The sequence below is a fragment of the Amblyomma maculatum genome, chromosome 9 (assembly GCF_055883805.1).
Source record: "Amblyomma maculatum isolate TAMU_Amacu chromosome 9, ASM5588380v1, whole genome shotgun sequence".
NCBI lineage: Eukaryota > Metazoa > Arthropoda > Arachnida > Ixodida > Ixodidae > Amblyomma > Amblyomma maculatum.
In genome coordinates, this window is record NC_139352.1 from 58,976,927 (window position 1) to 59,000,128 (window position 23,202).

Here is a 23,202-nt window from a genome sequence, read left to right on the forward strand (position 1 = left end):
CTTCCACGATCTATTCCAGGGCATTCATGGAACGTTGTTCTGTACCGAATAACGAGGTCACGTACCATTTCACACGTATGCAGCTTTTGGCAAAGTTAATTGGTACCGCACTAGCGCTTATTCTGGATGCACGTCATCTAAAACGTTCGCAGGTGACGTCCCCAAGGTTAATCTGAAGCGCCATGTCCTGGTCACATGAAGAAGGGATGAAAATTGATGGTTCTGCGCAAATACTTTGTCCAGATTAATATGCAAGAATACGTAGTACGTGCCTTACCCGCGCCGCGCAGCCATCTGGTCGCGTCGATCGGCTTTCCGGGTTCAGTGAAGGGCTGTCACCTTTGTCTGAGCTATTTCGGAATAGAGAAACCGACTCCCGAATCACTGAAAAACTTTATTGAGCAGAGATAAGGGAGGGGGATGTGTAGGTGAGGTTCAGCGGCTGCCGCTAACTGCTATCCGCGCGCGTGTCACGAGGGCCCGTTGGGCCAGTCCAGAGCTGGATATAGGGCAGCCAGCTAGCTGCCATCCCTCAATAGTTGGCACTGCATTTGGGTCAGGTCCACACCATGTGGTGCAGGCCTGCCTTCTCCCTGCAATATTTACATTTGGGGTCGCGGGACCCGGGTATGTTTAAACGAGCTATGTTGTATGTACCTGTCTGGCGTCGGAGGTGGTGGCCATTGCTTTAGCCGCCTCGCTTAATTACCACCTGCGCCTATATAATCAGATTCTATGGCTGCCATACCGCAACTGCATCAAAAGACAAATATATTCCCAAGCTATTAAAAAATCATGGGAACCCCAAGCAAGAGGAATGCCTCGTCTGGACACGCGGGACATCAAGGCTTACGTGGAAGGGAACTCAAGTATGCGCGCCCATGCCGGCCGTTGCCCGCGGGTTCTCCTCCCCCGGCCGACTTGACCCCTCCATCACCCACACCTATAGGTACAGTGTACACTGTACCTAGGGTGCCTCGATGCGCGAGCCACCCTATACCCACACCCCCCTATCCCGGCCCTCTGGCGACGTATACGGAAAGGTAACAGAACTGCAGACTGAGTTCTCGCAGAAAATATCCACCCCCAGCGAGGGGGACCGAATCCACAAACTAATTCGTTCTTCGCTGCGCCCTCTTCACGTACCTCGGCTCGAGAACCAGCTTTTTTCGTTTTTGCTTTTGCATATATATCTTCGTGTCACGCATCGTGCTAGCAGTATTTTTATTTCCTTGATGGCTGCCGCTTTCCTGAGCAACATGAAGTATCCTTTTCTTTATGAATTGGTGACTGAACTATATATGCATTCGCAACACATGGCAATAAGCTCAGTCGAAGTCAGTACATTGTGGTATCATTTGTGTCCGTGTTCTTTTGTCACGACGTGTGAATGCGTGGATCCCATTTAGGCAACCAAACATAGGTAATGGCTAGTGTCACGTGTGGCACTGCGCCCGATCTTGCAATTTAAGCTGCCTCATGGTGCTGCGTGAACAAGCCATCAGTATACATGTATTGTATCCACAGTATACAGTATATTGTACCCACAGTGTCGAGGACAAGAGAAAAGCCAAAATTGTCACTCGCTTCCAGAGAACCGAGGTTTAGTTCCAGAATGAACACTTGGGGACAGGGTTCATGGGCGCCTCGCGGCTGCAGCCGAAGGCCTCTGAAAAGGCGGCCATGTTCATGACCGGGACGTTGCAGCGGGCGCTATTAGATGCGTAGCGCGCCGTTGCGGCAAAGCCATCGCGCTTGCACTTCTTGGCGCAGCGACCAACAAAGTAGAGCTGCTCTGAGGTCAGGTCCAGCCACGGCAACGTGCTATGTCTCTGGGCGTCGGTCAGAGCCCGGAAGGCAGCGTACGATGTCACGGCACCCACCAAATCCGCCATGTTCTCCGAATCCAAGGAGTCATTGAGCGCCACCTGACGCTTAGAGCGACGAACCTGCGGCGAAGTGGTCTTGTTGCACTGTCTGCGGGTATATTGTAGGCATTTACAAAAAAAAAAAAAATGAAAAGCGCCCACTAGATATCTTTCAAAGGAGGTCCACCAGCCAATGGCGTCGAACAATTTTTGTGACGCCGCAGTTAATAAGATTAAATCTGTCATGCCCCCCTGCGTTGTAACGCTTATGACATGAACATCGATCGGGTCATTAGCTGCAAGGGGGTCATTTGAGGGGCATAAGGCGGGGGCATTCTTAGTGATGTATCTGCAACATGGACGAAGCAAGACTGGGAAGTGGGTGTCTTTAATGTGGACACTTTCATGCGTCACCTGAACGTTGACTCACCTAACCTTATGTATAAAGTGAGCATTGAAAAATTGAATATATATATATATATATATATATATATATATATATATATATATATATATATATATATATTTTTTTTAGTAATAATGATTAGTGCAGAAAAGTTGGTTATGGCGGGCATAGGATCGTGAGCTGGTGCTGTGGTGCTATTATCATGCACTTATGGCTGTGATCACTCTGCACGTAGTAACACAATATGAGGATTAATAAAGAAAACGTCGACAGAGACTATTGAGACTGGGTACATGCAAGAATTCCAGGCCATTACGTTACATTAAGTTACTTTTCAGAACGCAGGGCCATATATACGGCCGACGAATCAGTGAAGGAAAGCAAATGTCACCTGCACTGCCGGAGGCATTCTTTGACGAGCACCGCATTGTTACTAAGGTGGCAGGAGCGACCTATAGATATAAAGCCCCATTTTAACCACATGCTACGAACGAAGTTGCATGGCCTAGGAGTGACATAAGAGCCTGCCTCGGGGTTCTGAGGTCCCGGTGAGTTTGATTTCCATCTCAGATGTTCTGTCCAACGTGACAGCTCCTGCACATTCGGCCATGACATGTGGTCGCTTGACGTCAGGCCGACCGGTCAGTGCCCAGCCATGTTACCTGATATGACAGAATGATACAATTGCCAGAATAGGCAGTAGGAACAATCCACTCTGCCGAAAAGCTGTTGTCTGAGCAGCCCTCTTCATGAGCATGTCTCTGGCAGGTGGGTAGTTGGTAGTAGACATTGCCATCTCTATGCCTGAAGGCATGTCACCGGCAGAGGCATACTTGTGATTTTTGTGCCATGTAAACCGGATGCCGAAGACGTTGGATTAAATTGTGAAAAACTGCGCTGAACCGATAAATCTGTCGGCGTTCATTACTGCATAGCTAACTGTTGAGCGTAGCTCTCATTAACCATTAACCGTGCTAAGCAACGTGAAACATATTCAAAAATGGAAACATAGCTAAGTGAAGCGATGTGTAACGACGGGCTTGTGCCCACAAAACTATAACGCTTAGTTATGAATAAACTAAGCTATTGCCACTTTTTCGTGACTGCTTCGTACCAAGCAGTTAAAGCGATGCGTCCAATGGCCTCCTGTCTCTTTCTTCGCACATTTACATTGCTGTTAGAACCACCACCGTATACGAGTCCACACTCTGCTGATTACACTTGCTGAAAGTAGGTTATGCGCAGAAGTATGTGCAAAGCCATTCATGCAATGCCTTTAGTTAAAAGGCACATCGACAGGACAAAGTTCACTCTCGTAGGCCTAAAACCTCTAAACAAAATGTCGACTACTATAAGCGACGACTAAGCAACTGTGGCAATCTTCAAGCCGTAGAGGCTTACAAGCCGCTCTCCAACAAAGGGCAGGCATAGAAACTGATATCGGCCAAATTGTGTAATTAAAGTCAGATCCGGAATGTTTTTCGGTCAGGATGATCTGATGAAAAGAATTAGCATTTCTGCGCGAGGAGACCGAATCTGAGCTGTGGATCCGAGCTCACTTGAAAGGGATGCACCCCATTCATTTACTCCACAGTCAGCACCAGAAGGCACAAGACGTTCTGCACAAACACGTCGTCCACGTCAGAAGCTAGCATATGATGATTATTTCAGATAGGTTGTTTGATAGTGTGGCAGGCTTCCCAAAAGAAGTGGGGTGTAGCGGAGTCTGATGTTGGCTCATAAACTATATATGTGCATCAAGAAACGACGAGGCTATATATGTGCACTGCAAAATGAAGTCACCCCCTTTTTCCGCTTGGTCAACCATCGGGACAAGTTCGCATTCTTACAGCCGGCCGTTCCGTAGATGATACAATTACTACTCGCAGTTTAGACAGGGAGAGAAATTCTCAACAATGCTGCAGTTGTTGTTCAGTTTCAGGAAATTTCGAAGAATCGTACGCTCAGTTTTTCCGACTGAATTTCTCTGCCAGAGCGGCGACGGTTATCAAAATGGAGTACTAGATGATATGCGCGGTCTGTCTCTTTGGGGGTCTAGGCATTCCTCACTGAAGGGGCAGAGGTTGTCATGCAGTGTCACTCACCCGATTATGAAACTCACGCAGGCACAGCGTTTTGTTGACATAGTAAACGTGCGACTCTGGAGTGTTCCAGGGGTTAAACTGGCCGCTGTCGTCAAACTGTGCCCCCAGAACGTCGTAACCGTGCATCATTTCATGGCCCATAACCTGAAAAGCAGAAGCAACTCCTCGTCAGGGAAAAGGAACAGACTGAAAAAACACCGCTACAATTCGTATTTGCTTTTATGTCTCGAAAGTAATATTTACCCGCTCATTGAGAGGACACTTCCAGTTAGCAATATTACTGATTGTGTCATGGGAAATAACAAAAAAGTGTTTGGAATCCACAAAAAGGTTGGCTTCAGAAGAAATAACATTTTTAAGCAGACCATATGCAAGGTCCCAGGGTCTTATGGAATACTGCTGTAGTCAGTCGATGAAAACTCTCAGGCTTTCGCCGTCAGGTTTCTATATTTATCGAAACTCAATCCAAATTAGCAATCGGATATTGACCGCTTCGTGCCATAGTATTACACGCCAAAGCCTGCGGTAGTTCTTACCTGACTAAAGGCAGAGATTTAATATGTGACATCAGAAAGTCGTTTCTGGGCGAGTACGGTCGCTTCGACATAGAAAAGGCAACAGCTGCCACGAAGTGGGTGTGAGTTGCGCTGGCCATCAAATCTCTCTTTACTGAATTGTTGATTTCGCGAAGAGTCTTCGAGTTTCACTTTTGCAGTCGCATGCACCGCAGAGCTTAGATAACGGTTAATTGTTACATACTCAGCTGGAGCGTACGTGTGACATGGAATGGCACGATGCGGTAGAGCTGGGAAGGTATGCTACTCTATTGTATGACACGGCACGGTATGATATGGTTACTGTGTGCCCCTAGTAAAATATCCTGTATCAATTTTATACCAGATTCGGTATATCGGCCTATTGTAAAGGTTGAACCAACATGAAACCGGGCGAAGCTCCGATTCCCGAACTTCCTGTATTTGTGGACCTTGTTTCTGAAGAAAAAAAGTGGCCCAAGGCTTGAAAGCCCACAGCTAAAAATAATGCGGCTATATTTCGAAACAGAACGAAGTAGAAAATAAAAAAAATATAGCCGATTCTCATAGTTACTCAAATGTGAAGTAAGTGCGTAGCACTGCTTATCCCAACGTTGCTTATCCCTACTATAGCTTTCCATCGCTTGCAGTCGCGCAGCCCGTTGTCCTGGAGTTTGTGCCGCACGTTTGTTCCTCTTTGCTTCGGCATCCATTTCACGACGACGCTCAGTGTCTTAAGTAGTTTACGTTACCTCATTTTTCGTGCTTCTAGATTCTTGCACCGTGTTTACAAACAAAGGGGGCGCTCACTGCGCCGCGGCCGACTAGGGGTGAAAAGTAGGGTTAGCGTCCATATGGAATACACGGAACCGAAAGATTTCAAAGCAGTTTTCTCATTTCACAGGACACCTATGATGTCTTTATTCGGCACAGAGCAACCATAAACATCCCGGAACAGATCATGATAGTATAAAATCTTATTACCAATGCGAATTATTTTTAAAATACCGCAATGCGTATAGGGGTGCGAGTTGGAAGGGCGACACAGAAACACACGTAAACATAACTTACCACAACATTTTTCTCGTTTCGCAGAGCACCAGTAGTGATGACCAGTTTTTAAACGTTGGGCAGCGCTGTTAAGAAGTGTGTGACAAGGTATGCCGCGTCATTACGGAGGCAGTGTACTTTTAAAACTCCCGAATAATCTGTGTTGTGAATCCGGAAACCCCCAAAATCTCATGTAGCGAATAGCGCAGTTTTGTTTACTGTCTGATATGCTGCCGCATATGTCACTCAAGTGATGTACCCTACAAATAATTACATTTAAAAAGCTGTTGTCAAGTGCCATACGACAATATGGACCGAACGAGAGCTGCGCATTGCAGCAGACGACAGCGCGGCTGGCGATACCCACCGCAGCCGCCTCCTACCGCTTCCGGCTCCGGAGCGTCTCCTAGCGACGGCGCCGGTGGCAAGGCGCGGTTGTGCATGGTCGTCTGCAACTGTGCGCGGTCAGTTTATCGTGCTGTAAATCGTCCCGTAAGTCGTCAGACTTGCACTTCTAGCAAGTGAATGTAGTGTGCACTGGAGCAATATCGGACTACGTGAAAAGCTTCTCGAATCGGATAAACAGCGCCACAATGAAAAGCTGTACATCGACGGCGTTGTGCACCTTGACCCAAACGCATTGGGAAGTCCTCCGGACTGACGCGGGCGCTCTGCCACCAGTGGGCAAGTCCAGAATTGTAGTGTATTTGATTTTTTATCCGAGTCGCTTCAGTGCAGAAACCACCCAAGCATACAAGTCCCTGGAGGCATACAATTATTTTGAGTCAGGTAGGTGCACGCAATGTCATATCAACGCGCATATATGCTAGTTAACTATTTCTTTTTCGTTTATTTCCTTTTTCCCTGTGGTATCGGTATGGTTCTCATATATTGTTCTGCGCTTTCTGCTCGGCTTCCTCGTCTTTTTGTTTTCTTTCCGTACGGCGCAGACCATACAGCACGTGCACGGAAGTCGGAATATAAAGATGTCTCAAAATGTTTGTTTACGACTTGCTCACCAGTTGCATGTACGCGACGCAACTACATATGCATTCATTTTAATACTTGCCGCCTCTCTTTTCACAATCGATGTTTTCATGACGGAATGACGTCGCGCCCGTTATTTTGCGTTTTATTCCTCTCAATTTTCAAAATGAACTGTGTCTCGACGACATCATATTGTAATGCCTTGCGCGGCTCATGCGCGTCGCCAGCACTTAGTATGCTGGCTTTTTTTTTTTTAACTTCTGCCATGCAACATGATATCAGGGCGTGGTACAAGACGTTAAAAAAAAAATGCCGCTTGGGCGACTCGCCTCCTAGACGTGGGGGTTCGTCCGGAAACGCACTGCACATATTTATTGATAAATATGCTTTGAGATGTCAGGCGCGAAGTGTTGTTGCATACATATATTCATGCTCTTAAAATAATGCACTTGCTCTTAACAAACGACTGCTTCCGTGGGCGAAAAGTCAGCCTCTTTGCGAACCGTTCTTTACATATATTTTTTATGTGCCGCGCTACCGCAAAGCATTTCTAACTCGGATTCTATACAACGAGGGGTTTCAAAAGTAGATTACCTCCGCATGACGCAGCATACTTTGTCACACACTTTTTCAAAGCGTTGGCCAACGTTTAACGACCGGCCACCGCTTTTGATGCTCTGCGAAACGAGAAAACTGTTGCGATAAGTTGTGTATCATATGCATGTATTTCTATGTGTCGCCCTCCCACCTCGCACCCCCATGCGTTTCGCGGTGTTTTAAAAATACTTCGCCTCGGTAATGAGACTTCATACCTTCACAATCTGTTCTGGGATGTTCATGGTTGCTCTGTGCCGAATAACGACATCATAGGTGTCCCGTGAAATGAGAAAACTGCTTTGAAATCTTTCGGTTTCATGTATTCCTATCGGCGCTAACCCTATATACTTTTTACCACCAGTCGGCCCAGCCTGGCGACAAGCGCCACGGCATCTTGCTTACGTCACAGATCGGTGTTGGTCTATACAGGACAAGTCACACCGATGTGAGATTTATATCGGATAATGCAGGTTCGGTAGAAACCGGTTTGGCGCGAATTGGGATTTTTTAATACAGATATGTTGTATGGTATCATGATGTGATACTGTATCGCGCTGTACCGCACGCCATGGAGCGTGCGCTAAAATGCGTACTGGTATATTATAGAACGCAGATAAATCGTATGGTATGTGGGGTCTGACATTCTAAAGCTGCTGATAAAATATGGGAAGGACATGACACATCTCGTTCGTCTCCTCTCTTCGGCGACACTCAAGAAACAGCTAACGAAATTTTAGGGGTGCCTAAGTGCAGTAATGCAAGAGATTGCGAGTGCTGTCACGCCACCTGGTGGACTCTCTCGACGTTATGTTAGCGGACGTCGACCGCACTCGGCCTGTTGGCGCACATGTATGGCGCATTTACCTAGGTTAAATAAAGGTGCAGCATGGAACTTCGTGACGACGTCGATGTTGACTGCAGCGTGAAAGTGAGTTATAGTTTGAACTTGACGGACACGAAAATATTTACTATACAGCGCGAGATTATGTTGTAGTTTTACACGAGGCGTTACCAGCTGCCATGATAGTATAGTGCTCTCGTACGTGCCTTGGCCAGAGAAGGCGATCTGTTTTGTTCTAGCGCGAGTTCCTCATTTCCTGTCCACAAATCCATCCACGCCACACATGAGCCAATAAATACGTTAACATTACAACGCCATGACATTAACAATGTCCGTGGTGTTTCACTGGTGGCAAGCGGCCCGAATACTCACATCACCGAGCCCGCCGTAGTTGAAGGCGGCGTTACCGTCGGAGAAGAAAAACATCGGCTGTAGCATGGCCGCTGACACAATGATGGCGTTGTCCTCGTGCACGTAGAACGCATTCACCTTACTTATGTCGAAGAGAATGTGCGTCTGGTCAGCCCACCTCTGGCGAGCTAGCGCCGATCGCGCCTTGCGCCACGTGTCGAAGAAGCCGTCGGTCGGGGAGTCCGGTAGCGCCGCTGCACACCAACGGAATAGACAGTTTCTTCGGGAGCTCCTTCATAGCGTGTACGATGCTAATTCTTGCGGTGTAGCAATCGGGTCAGTAAGCTGTACAAGTTTTTAGTAATATCACGTGAGCTTCGACTGGTCAGACGGTCATTCAGCATCCTATACAATGTATAGGGGCAGGGAGCTTGTATGAAGCGAAGCATGCTGGGTAATCTGCCATGATGATGTCGCTGGCAGCAGCAGACGGCGGGCAGCGCAGCCAGGCTGAATTACAGTGGCTAGAATTGAGCAAGTGCCTTGTCGTTTTCGACGGTCCACAGAGCAAACACGCGGCTTTTCGTGCGCTGCCCTTACGGGCGTGCAGTTGTCGGCAGATGAATTCCCGAGGAACGTACGAGTCGACGCTGTGCCAAAAAAAAATCGGGCGCGCACTATCAAGAAATACAAAGCAGTGCGACGCGGACCTGATCAAGCTACGCGCGAACGACTGACCGCAGTATGCGTCTGGACCCGGCCGCCCGTCGACATCACCGACATTCATGATTTCTTGCTCTGGCGAGTAGTTTTTGATACTCGCCCGGATTGGCGTCGACCTCGCGTGTGTTGGCCCGTGCGAGCCATTAGCGTCGGCGTCGCTGGAGGGATTCTTTCCTTCTCGCATTCGTGCAGACGTATCTTTGGAATCGTGAAGAACCTGCTGTCGGCCTGTCCGGTCGCGCCAGCATCGCCTACGCGCACCACGCGACCACGTAGACGAGGCTAGTGTGGGAGCGCCGTTCTGCGCCGTCTGCTGTCAACGACACCATCATGGCGGATTACCCAGCATACATCGCTTCATGCAAGCTCCATATACTCTCGTCAACTTTCTTAACGCGAGCAGACGAGCAGGAAGGCTGTTCCCCATCGGCAGAACAGTCGAGTAGACGACGGTGCAACTGGCAAACGCTATTTGCGAATGCGCGTACTAGCGTCCGCTTTGTGCCTGTTGTCCTGCATGGAATGCTTAACGGCCGCTTCGCCGACTAAAAACTGCAGCGTTGTACATCTATTTAGCGCTTCGCTGTTTGCTAATAGGATAAAGTTTTGCTAAGACATCAAGTGACCGCCTGTCCACGCTATCCGCTAACATGAAGCGGAAAGGGATCGTCCTAGGTCCGTAATCCGAATTTGCGTCGTTTTCAGGAGTGCAGCGTTATTTTCCGATTGATGAAAACACAGGGACCGGATTTCAGTTCCTCTTTCGCTTCCGCTATCACCACCAATTACATGATTTGAGGGCAGGGATCTAACGACACTTTTGAAAGCGACGCAAACTCAGAATACAGACCCTAGTTTGTTCCTTATAGAGAGTGAGAATTTATGTTTCTCATTCTCGGTAGCCGTAGCTACAAACCTTTCCTCTCCATCTGTGAAAACGCTTGAAGAAGAGAGTGTCCAGTGCATTATTGAAGAGCAAGTGCTGCGACGAATGAGTAGGGCCACGCGAGAAGTTAGACTGCTGCATTATGGCAAAGGAAGTTCGCCTGGGAAGAGGAGCTACATAAGAGTACATAACCTGGGCCTCAAGTGCGAATGTAATGTATAGTTGGCTTTATTTGACGGTAGACCTTGCGAGCACTTGTTCCTCAAGACGTCGTTGTTTTTAGTCATTTTTACCATACTTTTTCCACATCACATAAGAGCGCGATTTTCTGCCACATATCTACAATCATTGATTGATTACTTCGCTAATTCATTCATTTCCTTTCTTAGTCAAGGCAACCTTCATTTTCTGGTCAACTTCACGAACTGTCTACTGGGGGGGGGGGGGGGGGGGGGGGGAGGAATATGAGATCACAGAGTTGCGCTCACCGTAGTATTGGTCCACGTATTCTTGGTCAAGTCTGCGGGCAGGGCTTCCGATGTGCGCCTTCATTCTGGACATCTTGCGCAGGGCCATGTCTCGCACTGAGCCTCGCAGCCAGCTGGAAGCTTGAAGCTCGGCTTCGAAAGCATCACGGATTGTTTCGAACATGGCCGCAGCTTGGGGCACTGCGCGTTGGCTCAGCCCTGGGTCAAGATGACAACACTCGGTTGCAATATGCAATGCGTCTACTCCCTTCATTTTCAATGTCAGCCGAAATACTTGAGTCCGTCCGAAGGTTCTCTCTCGGTATGCAGCAAGAATTCATACCATCGCGAAGTTGGTCGTTGCGACGTTATGTTAGTGGCGAATAGAATTGTCTCCGCCGAAACGAGAGACATTCTTTCTCCTCCAAAGTGTCTGCTATGAGTATACGTGGCATCGAGACCTATGTGGAAACATAGAGTTTTGATTCCTATTCAGCTTTGATATAAGCGAGAGCATTATGGGGTGAAGTAGATGAATAAATGACAAAACTGAACTGCAAACTGTAAATAAAATATAAGCGATTTATCAGATGTTTTAAAACTTTTTACTTAACATGCGATCAGCGATAGTATTTGCGCTTTATGTTATCTACCTTGAAATTCAAGACAGACAACTTCAGTAACTCTCGTCCCTTTCTTTTATGAGCTACCAGACTTAACTAGTGAAAGAAGGTATCCGCCCCCGAAGTTTCCACGCTTTCATAGGCTTGACATTTCCTTTAGAGTGTGTTCATGTAAGTCATGAAATTTAGCACAACATAGCAGGGCAGATGAGGGCGAACAAACACTTAACCGTTCATTTTCAAATAACCCAGAACAATAAGAGCGTACACCACTTGTCCAATTTGTGTAAGGATATGCTTCAAAAGGTAAAAGAAGGAAAGGCAAAGAAGCAAAAGGAGAAGAGCCGAGTGGCAACCACCACCTACCCCCGCAGTTTCGCTCGACGGTAAAAAGTTAGCAGGAAGGCATATCACGGCCGTTGCTTGAAGGCACACTTTATATTGTTCGGGTTGTGTTTTCCGCCCTATGTAAGTCGGCCAAAAGTCGGTCACAATTTGCTTCGTGATAACAACGACAGGCGCCCTGCACTATACGAGACACGCGACCAGTGCATCAATGACCGTACGGGGGTACTACATTACATACCCATAACAATATGGGAAAATGTTCATCGGCCAAGGGAACTTTAATGCGAGACCTAAAAAAAAAAAGGGGGGGGGGGGGGACATTGCACTCTGGCATCGAGGATATGGCGAGATAGCGGTAATTGGCTCCCCTGCGTATAATTGTTCGCGTGCATGTTGTTTACAACTCGCTTAACCACGAATCCATTTGTACGTGCATCAATTATATAACGCATACTCTGTAGCATGGAGCCGGAAGCTAGCACATTATGTGAAGAACCGCAAACCGCCACCTGGTGTTCCTAATGTCCTCAGGTGGCGACATAATAATGCATCACTTTAACCAAGCCTTAATAACGTGCCTGTCGGAGCTATAGGGGTAGCGTGAGCACACGTCCCACTCGGTATCTAAGGTTCAGGAGTGTTCGATTCCCCTCCCATCCCCTGCCAGCGCGGCCAGGTCATAATCTAAGGTTCTCCGAGTGTTCAATTCCCCTCCCCTCCCACCCCCTGAAAGCGCGGCCATATCACACATGGCTTCGTGACGCCACACAACCGAACAGTTATTCAGTGCCTGGGCATATAGCTGCCAGCTATCGTCATCCAGAGGTCCGTCCGTCGTTTTGCACTCACTACGCCGAGGACGCCGACAACTGCAAGACTTTATGAGGCAATCGGGCAATCGAGGTACGGTCGTGGAACTGCAGGGGGTGCCAAAAAAATGTCAGCATGTAGTTGTACTATCAAATGCTTCAAAACCTCCTCACATTACTGCCCTGCAAGAAACTAAAACAATCGTATAATTACCAGGACAGAAGGATTTACAACCCCCGATTAATAGTCGCACAGAGCGGCTCCTTGACAGTGCAAATCTCACTGAGAAAAATACGGGATGCAGCAATACAACATAACATAAACTGAACTTAGTACTTCGAATACTTATCGATACCGTTATTAGGATAAGAAAAATATAAGCTGCTTTGTCATCAATCTATATTGCTCAACAACGACAAAGATACTAAGATCCCAGGTCGTCTTCGGAAGATCGCTAGAGCAGCAGTGAGAGCCCAATTTCTAATCGACTGCGTTTTTAACGCCAACATACCACATCCACACAGCGTACGATACTAATGGAACCACAATTCAGAATGCAGCACAAAATATTGGCCTCTAATTCTCAATGACGTGTGAATTGTCACGAGAATAAGCAATAGTGTCACTAAAAATACCTCTCCGGAGAACATCGAGAATATTCGGTGATCCAACAAGGGGGTCTCACTTGGCAGTGATCATATTATCTCAACTGATTTTCTAATCGAAGTCTGCTAGCCCCTCCACCTCAAACCACCAAAATTACGAACTGGAACAACTTTTGCAAACTTCGGAACAAAACCACACCAACCGACATCACTAATCTCACCTGGAAAAATGAATATTTGATCTTGCTTCGGATATAAATGGCATCTGATTGGCACTGGTGTCAGCATAGCAGCACACCACGAAAAAATACTAAGCATGTGGATAGTGCATGCCGACCTTCTTAAATGTTGGAAAACACTGCGCCTCAGCAAGTGATCAATGTAAAAACTGCTCAGCCAGGACGGAATATTGAAGAGTGTTTTCTTGAATTGGACAAGCAACAGTGAAGTCAAATTTGCGATACTTTGAATGCACTGCTCAGTACAAATAGGCGCGGCTTCTACTGAGCCCATTTTCTACATATCACTAAACTAAATCGACCCATAAAGATCAATTGCCTCCACATATACACCAGTATCGGGGTACACAGGACACACTTATTACACTCCAACAGCGATGTCTAAACACCAAAGGCAATTGAGAGCTGCCTTATTAAATTAGGTTATATCTCAACAGGGACATCGAAGTTGCATAAATTGTGCTGAATCCGCGAAGGCACAGCTCTTAGATCTGACGAAATAACATATAAAGTAAGCTGAAATGTGGACTTTAAATCGTTCCTCACCTTAACGGAATTTCTTGGTCAGGCCCCCTCCCAATACGTGTAAAGGGGCAAAATTACTTTCATACCTAAACACAGCAAAAAAATAGCAGCCCATTATTCACGACCGAATTTTTGCTAGGTAATGAAGCATATAATCTTTACTAGGCTTCAGAACATTGAAGACAAGGCACACATGTTAGAAACAATGTTGGTTTCAGGGAACAGTTACATATCATCACAGGATGTCACGATCCGTCTTAAATGGGTCATTATCGACAGAGACACAAAGAAACATACATGAACCGTGTTGTGCCGTGATTCAAACAAGGCCCTTAACAAGTCACGCAGAATCATTCTTCAAAATTAAGTATTGTTAACCCATACAGCACAACAAACAATTACTTCCAAACCTTTCTGTTTAAACGCAACGCCGTCAACAGTAGGAAACATTTCGCTCCAATAACCTTGTAGGCATACAAGGTGCACGACAAGTCTCGGTTCCCTCGCCATTTCTTTTCAATTTGACACTCATCCACCTCCAGGTAATACTAGCCGAAATTCCAAGTTTTACCACACCATCTGCGCTGATGATAACACCCTCAGTACCGATAGAAGTCAGCCTCACCGCGGTGAATCAGTGTTCGACTACTGAATTCAGACTTGGAATCGAATCATAGGTGCGGCGGTCGCTATTTTGTGGAGGCGAAAAGCAAGGCGCCCGTGGGCTGTACGATGTAAGTGTTAAAAGCACCAAGTAATCAAAATTTTCGGAGACCTCCACTGAGGCATCATTCGTATCCTGAGTCTGTCTGGAGCGTTAAACAACACAAATCAACCAACCAACCAACCAACCAACCATCCGACCGACCGACCGACCGACCGACCGACCGACCGACCGACCGACCGACCGACCGACCGACCGACCGACCGACCGACCGACCCGACCGACCGACCGACCGAACCCAGCAAATAGAAATCACGAGAACCAATTGACCGAGGACACTCTCAAATAGGCCATTGACCAGGTAGAAAGTTACGCCGCACATGCATTTCTCGCAGCCTAAATTTGAACTCTTCGCCATTCGTGGTAAGCTGAGAAGCAGGCGGACACATCAAGATTCCATTACTGCCAATGTTAACCGACAACCCATAGCAGAATTCCAGCCAGTGATATATTTGTATCTTCATACAGAGCAATGACAACAATGCAGATACCATCAACAGGCTTTCCGTGACAACCTATCAGGCGATCCGTCCAAGTGAACGAGTTGTCTACAGGAGAAAGGTCATGAGAGAGAAGGACCTGGCAAAATAGTACAGGTCTTTATTCTTAGTCGCTTCACCCGCAGAGTACCCTCATTGTATCTATAGCTCGATGCCACAAAAAAAAAAAAAAACGCCTCGAGTGCCTCATCATGATTTAGAGCGGCACTAGGTCTTCCTCACTACATGTCTACAGAATGATGTATCCGACTCAACACGGTCGAGGAAATTAGCGAGGCCCACATCACCGCACAGATGGAGCTGCTCATGAAAGCTTAATCAGGCACTAGTATCCTCGGCATTCTATACATAAATGAACAACCAGAATTAAATGAACCAAAAGATCAATCCACACAAGTCAGGAAACGGCTTATCATTAAACCTCTTCCCAAAAGCATGCATCCTATAAACTGCAAGGGAAAGAAAACGACATTGCTTTTTCTCTGCAACTGAATTATAAGCAATAACCGGGTGTCATCTACGCCTGGTGTCTAGCTCCAGACAGAGCACTTGCAGTTGCAGAGGCTTCTGGAAAACGTGCCACAGCCCCTTCATTTTCCGTTCATACACATATGTAAGCAATGGTTGAGGGTGGAGCCATTGGATTATTTTGTTTATGGGGTTTATCGTCCCAAAGAGACTCAGAGTAAAAAATTACAAGAGTTCAATGCTGCTGAACCAAAGATTGAGCGAAAGCATTAGCTGCGGGTGACCGAACGTTCTTCTTTTTCTTTTTTTCTTCTTCCTCAGACCACATATAAAGCCCCGCTTTAACCAAGCCGTATGAACGTGACTTAGTGGCCTATAGGGGTAACGTGAATGCCAGAGTCCTAGCAGGCTGATTCTGACATAACCGTCCCATGTGAAACGAGAGACCCACGTTGACAGCTTCTGCTAACTGAGCTGCGGCTCCGACCGCGTCACGCCGACCGCTTGAGTTAGGAGCCCATCTCTCGCTTTTGTGTCACGTGGGGTATGGCGTCACAACGTCACGTGGGTAAGACGTGGCTACCGTCGCGCTACGCCGACCGCTTGGGTTGGTAGCCCAGCTCTCATCCTAGTTTCACGTGTGGTGTGACGTCACATCGTCACATGGGTAAGACGTGGCTGCCGCCGCGCTACGCTGAAGGCTCGAAACCTAGAGTATAAATAAATAATAAAATAATAAATCGCAATAAAAGAGACGCTGTAGTGGAGAGCTACGCAAATTTCGACCAATGTGCTCTGACATCTCACAGCACACGGGCGCCTCACTTTTCACCTCCTCCAAAAAGCGGCTGCCGCGGTCGGTATTCGGTGCACAAGTACACAAATGATTTTGATGTCCCTATCTGGAGAGGGGATATTCGTAAAAACAATGAGATTGGTTTGTGCAATTCAACTCTGAGCGAAATTGAGTGGCAGTTTTGGAGTCGTTGATGGTAGTATCTGCCTTTGAATCTAATTGCTAAAGCAATGACTTGCCCAGTAAGAGGACTGGACAAGCCATATTGATTTAGCAATTACCGATTCAAAGGTAAATATTATCTTCAACGACTCCATGACTGCCACACTCAATTTCGCACAGGGTTGAATTGCACAGACCACTATCAACGTTCTTAATAAGGTACCTGCCCCAGATAGGCACATTGGAATGATTTTAGCGTCGGTATATTCTGAAAACCCTAAACAAGGCGATCCATCAGGTGCCGGTGGTTTTGTTCGGTCAGGCGATCACCACCTCCTTTCCGGGGACGGTCAAGATACCCTGATCTCATTATAAATCTATTTCATTTAACTTAGCTGTGGGTGGGTGTCTGAGTTTCCTGAATCGAGATTTATTTTCGCAATTCGCCGTGCAATGTGGTGAATTTTTCGAAAATTTAAAAGCGCCTAGAAGCTGTTTCCTTAGCTCCATGCACTTACCATGATTAACTGTGTAGTTTGATATTTTTTTTCCATCGTAACTTACGAAGTTGAAGTGGAAGCGAGAAGTTAAAGCAACTTACTCCACGCGATTGCTGTTTCTTAGCAAGACGTATATGTACCCCCGTGGACAAAAGTGTTATACTCCACGCGCTGCGAGAAAACTGCCCGCCAGATTTTTTCCGACAGAGAAACAGCTATTTCTGAGATATGCGTAAGGTACCCTCCTTGATATACTTGCCATCTTTCCAAACAATTTTGTGTGGCACATTTTTTTATACTGAAAAAGTGCAATCTTTGCGGCTCGCGTGGAGTATACCACTTTTGTCCACGACTTACGTCTTAAAGAGTAGTGCTGGTTATTCAGGACAGATGTCGAAAAAATGCCAGATACGACTTCCAAGTAATCGTCCGATAAAAAAGAAACCGACTTCTTTTGGTTTTGGCTGGGAGTTCGCGGTGGCGCCAACACACCGACACCAACGGCGGCTAACCGAAGTGCTCCTGCGATGTGCCTTTCCATTCGACATCGAAACGGACTGTGTTCAGCTCGGATACCCACGGTGGCGCAAATCACCGAACAGCGGGGGCGTGCCACTCTGCTGCTCCTGTGGGGGCGTGTCCACAGCCTGAACACCGGAGGGCCCGAGTGCTTGCTTTGCCTCGACGGCTCCCTGGCGGCAGAGAATCGACGCGGAAAGGGGGACCGCTGCCTGACGGTCGCAGCACCCCCGATTTGGCTCGGTTTCCCCACGGTGGCGCCACTCACCGACACCCGCTGCATACAGCTACGATGTCCTGTGGAGTGGGCCCCCCGGGGCTCAGGTTGGAGACGCGCAGGCGCACTGGCCAACGTTTGCTAGCCAACGAAGCTCTGGCGCCGCTTCGGAGTCCGCGGTGTCGCCACACACCGACACCCAAGGGCCTGCTAAGGTGCTCCTGCGGGGTCCTGTTTCGACGGATAAATGGAAAGCACTTGGCTCGGAAACCCACAGTGTCGCCACTCACCGACACGCCACGTAATGGGCGTGCTCCTGTGGGAGGATGCTATTGCATTATAGGGGCAGGAAGCAGCTTCGGCCAACCTGGGCTGCCAAAGCCACCTGCCCATACTTATTAATATGCATCCCTCTATAGTCGGTAGGGTAATCGCTACCGACAAGCTATGTCATGGCTGTTATGGAAGAGTTATGCAGTCGCTAATAAACCAACAGCGATCTCTGTAGCTATCAAAATGCAGGGCGCAGCTTTCGCGAACTGCAGCAGCTGCGGGTGGGAGGTAGCGTATTTTGATTAGAGAATGCGCCTGTGAAGTCATCGCTTCGTTAGTGCTCAACTACAGAGCCAGTAGCAGGCCCGTGGGTTTTCTTTTCCTTCTTCCTACAGCCACAACAACAACAACCCTACGGGGCTGGGACTGGTAGGTCAACGCCGCTTGCGGCGGGGAGCATGCCACCGAATTTTTATTTGTTGTAGGCCGTCATTGCACCCGCCACCACTTAGGCGGTGGACGACGGCTGCGCGCGTCTTTCTCTCCCTCTTCTTTTTCTTTCTTCTCTGCTTTTTCTCTTCTGTCCGCACGAGGCAGCGGAGGTGGCTCAGCTACAGAGCCAGTAGCAGGCCCGCGCATTTTCTTTTCCTGCTTCCTACAGCCACAACAACAACGTGCACTGACATCGCACAGCATACTTGAGTTCAATGTTAACGGCTTTCGTAACCCTGATAAACATCGCCAGAGCACAGAAAGTTGATTTATTGTTTCTACAAGTGTGTAACCAGCGTACAGCTGTCGAGAAGTTGTTAAATATAATGACCGGTTTTGCGTTAAGAGCTTTTTCTTGCTTAGTCTGTAGTGTTGTCGTAGTGGCGTGTTTTTGGTAGTGGTTAAGCGCAGTCTGCAATAGTAGCCGTTGTGCTATTGACACTGGAGGGCTTGTTATAGCGTTTGACTTTCACTATGGCCAACGTAAAATCCGCGCTATCAGTGTATGTGCAAGACCAACGACTTATTTTAAACCCGAAAGCTTAAATAACAAGCAGAATTATAGGTATAGGCACCTGAGCACGGAGGAGTGGAGGGAAGCCATAAAGTCGACGCGATAGTTCGAGGTTACACAAGCCGAGCGAGCGACGACAAGGGGGAAACCAACACTATACACTCCGAACAGCTACGGAGAGCTCACCAAGTTTTGGAAATTAGGACGCCGTAAATACCCGCTTCCTTACAAGACACTCACGCGACATGAGGCAACTACCTGGAGACGGCTACAAACAAAATCATACCCAAGTCACTACATATAAAGTAAGATTTGGCCTATGCAATGCACTCCAGAATGGGTGTGGTGCAGAGAGATAGCCACCCTCTACCACTCCACATGGGGCTGTCGGGCGTGTCCGATAGAGCCCAAAATTACAAACCCGTCAGTCTAGCAGTGGGAGGGGCTTCTGTCCAGCTTCGACCCGCAAGATCAGCTAGCGCTGGTTGAGCAGGCCGAAGAGGCAGCAAGAATCAATGAAATCCTGTAGGAATATGCCACATGCAGCTCAAGACTCCAACTCTTGAACCCCTTCCCATTTTGCGGAATAGTTTTATAGTAATATTACAAAAATTTTTACCCCTCCCCTTAGTAGCTTCTCTGTATGCGTGTGTTTGTCCTTGAACCGAGGAGAAACCACGTGCCGGCTATGACGTCACTCAGCCGCCATCGCTGCTCTAGCCGCCGCCGAGACCGAGGTAACCACGCGCTCGCCTCTGCCTTCGCGCGACAGCCATGTCGTCACTTAACCGCAGCTATGCTGGAGGCCAGAATGGCAGCAGTGAAGTGTGGCATCTTGGACAGAGTATCGACCACAGCGCACAAGTGACCAACAATGGTCACGAAGACCTCAAATATGTAGAAAATAAGGTTTTATTTCCATTCATCTATCCTACGCTGGAGCCATCGCTCGCTCTGTCTAGATAGCCTCCGCTGCCTCCTGGATAACCCTTGTGAAACGCCTCGTGAACTGTCTGCGTCTCAGAGGTTGCGAAGAAGACAGGCTGAATTCGATCATCCAGTGGACGTATATAGCTTACCGAAAGTTGCCACGCAGAGGCGAAGAGAGGCGGGTATAGACCCTATTCACTATCAAGTTTAGCAGGTTCCAGTTGTGGCAACCCTGTATTGTGGAGACGCCAGTTGAGCGGTTCGAAACTCCTCCTTCTCCTCCCTGCGTCCTCCCTGCTGCGCGCCGCTCATTTGTCGGACACTTGAGACGCCGAACGCCGTCCAACCAGAGCTAGGATTTCACCTACGCCGTGTCATGATTCGCCGTAGGCCCTATTTTTCGCTTTCTTTCCCCCTCTCCGATGTTGCGCTGTGCGTGCCATGGTTGCCAGTAAAGATGCAATGACGTCACGTAAATAAGCTCTATAGCGAAACGTGCCGCTGCTTTTGCTTTGGTTACTTTGCCTAATTTTTTGTTCCTTATCAGATTTTCTTTTAGATAAGCACCCATCTTGCTTGCCGGGGATTTTAATTGTGCTTGATATTGACCGGTATGTACGTGCAGTTACTAGCACGGACGTGGGGAACATCCAAACTGCAGTAGATACTCTCAGGTCATCAAGGTGGTTTCAATTGCTTTCTTCTCCGAAAGTCGAGACCCAATGTTAAGTGCCAAGTAGGCTCGGGGCTTAGATCGCTTTCGGAGCCTCTGTAGAAGAGACCGCCGAGCTATCGCCTCTCTGAGGCGACCCGGTTGCATTAATAGCCTCTGTGAAGTGACATGTTTTGATAGCGAGTCATGAATAATGGTTCGCGGCCGCCCGGGGAACCATTGGCTCTGGTTAGGCCATGTCCTCACAAAATTTTGAAATCTTTGATTTGTAAGGCAGATGGGGAAATTAAGGAAGCTGGTACGTTATGTGACCCAACATCAGAGCTTCGTGAAGTCCGACCATTCAGGAAGCGTGATTTCCCCACTTCACCCAGACGCCCTCTAGGCATTACATTATAGGTCGCCAGGAGTATTACACATACGGATTTAAGATGCGGGTAGTTATCTGGCCGAACATTATGGGTCATTGAGAGAGTTATGCATTCCGAGTTTACGGTACAATGTGTCGATATATGCTCTATAATGTTGAAAATCTGCTCACAGTATGTTTCTTTTTTTCTGATGCGTCATACCCACGGTATAAAAAGTCGATCGGAGGTCTTACGAGCGTGCCTTTGTGGCATATCCAAGTGTCACGGAGGGTTCTTTGTTCCTCCCATCTCCTCTCACGTGGTCTCATGACGTCACACGACCCAGTGATGGCCCGTCAACGCCAGGTGTTAACTACCACATCGCAACGATGGATTTCCAGTATAATGGAAGAAATTTTGGACCTTTTCTGGAAAAAAATTTTTAAAAGTAACGTTTAAGGTAACAGAATTAAATTCCATATTATTTTTTTTTTAATTCAGCTGTTCGACGCTGTCAAACATGGATATCCAGCGTTGGTTGACCTCGGTGGTGGCAGTTTTACTAAATCGCAGTAAGCGCAGGATATACAAGCAGAAATTTACTACGCATCTGAACTTTAGGTCATTTCTGTCAATACGTTAATAAAGTTATCCTACAATATTTCCCAATTGCCTCACTAATATTTGCAAAAACACATACCTTTTGCTTTCTATGGCAGTTTTAACTGTTCAGAGCGAACGCGGGGAAAGATCAAGGTTAACGCTTCTAAACCTAGTTATAAAAAACAAGAGCATGTCGCTTGCTGACGACGTTGAAAGCTCCTATGCGCAATGTTCCGAGATGGCCCAGCTTCGCTCGGATCCATGGCGAAGAGTATGCGGTGCGCTCCTCTTTAAACCATGGCCAAGTGCACGACGAGTCACGCGGTCTGACAGTGGAGAGAGCGCATGCGCGGCGGCCGAGCCCCGACGGCGAGTTACGTGGATAGTCACATGGTCGAGTCAGCGCAGCTCCGGAGCGGCTTAAGGTCGCTGAAGGCCAAAGCGACTGAGTCGACGAACGTCGCGGGACATGACATAGTATGACATGGCATAAAAGCGATTTTTTCTCACGCATAGGAAACTTAGTCCATTCCCATTAGAATGTACATAAAACAACGCCTTATTTCATTCCAAAGTTGCTTCATAGTTTATTGGTGCCTCAGTGTCCTAGATTTTAGGGGATCTTTAACGCTATCCTGTTAAAATCATGAGTGATCTGGAACTGTCATGACGAGACCGTCACATAAAATGTAGAATTTTTCAAAAGAAAATAGGTTGTAATATTTTGTAATTGGCAGCGAGCTCGGTACGTTACCCCTGCGCTACCAAAGTGCGCTCAGTAGGAGTAAACGGAAGCCTTGTAGGAAACCCACGGAGTGTGTAGATTATAACTAATGCAGCAACTTGTAGTTAATCAGTGTCGCTAATCTGTGGCACTGTAATAATGTCACTCCCTAAAGCTGTCGCGTAATTCTTGCGGTGAACTTCAGTGGGCCCCAACGTTTTTCCACTCGGGCCGCGCAAAATAGAAAGGGGTTGCAGGAGAGTACAGTAAGAGTTACCGTACTTTTAGCTCGAAAAATGTTAGCTTCGACAGCACAGAGAGATATGTCGGCACAAACTCATGAAACACGATAGTAGAGGAGGCAGCTCCAGCACACACGTACTCGACTTCAGGTAGCGGCTAGTCAGGGCCAACTCCATCACCCCCCGAACGTGATTGTAGCACGCGACCTGCGGAACCTTGTCAGCGACCAGTGGCTTAGGCTGCGCGTATGCAAGCAGCTGCCGGAACAGGCTCCAGGCGATCAGGCAGCGGAGCCCGTCCGGGCCCCCAGAGGGCGACGCCAGCAGCTCTGTAATGGCCGCGAGCAACTCCTCCTGGTACGTTATCTTGTCGCCGCCTGTGTATGTGCCGTTGGTGTACTTGGCCAGTGCATTCGTCCACTGATCTGCAAGTGGAACGCGACAGGAAGGCGGTTGTGGACTGGGGCGGTAGCAGCAGATTCGCATAAGTGGCTGTCTTGTGCAAGAGGGCAACATGAACAAAATCCTAACACCCAAGAAAGATGAGAAAT

General features: G+C 47.7%; 1 protein-coding gene across 1 annotated transcript in view; it reads right to left on the reverse strand.

Moving 5' to 3' along the window:
* Positions 1-1,354: 1,354 nt before the first annotated feature.
* LOC146179131 (neprilysin-1-like) overlaps positions 1,355-23,202 on the reverse strand; it is a 28,555-nt gene continuing 6,707 nt past the window's right edge. The window contains exons 5-9 of the mRNA XM_084580122.1: positions 22,792-23,076; positions 10,836-11,033; positions 8,760-8,992; positions 4,380-4,523; positions 1,355-1,949 (exon numbers count right to left, since the gene is read on the reverse strand). Coding sequence (XP_084436248.1) covers positions 1,605-1,949; positions 4,380-4,523; positions 8,760-8,992; positions 10,836-11,033; positions 22,792-23,076 — 1,205 coding nt within the window. The 3' untranslated portion in view covers positions 1,355-1,604. The remainder of the gene's footprint in view (positions 1,950-4,379; positions 4,524-8,759; positions 8,993-10,835; positions 11,034-22,791; positions 23,077-23,202) is intronic.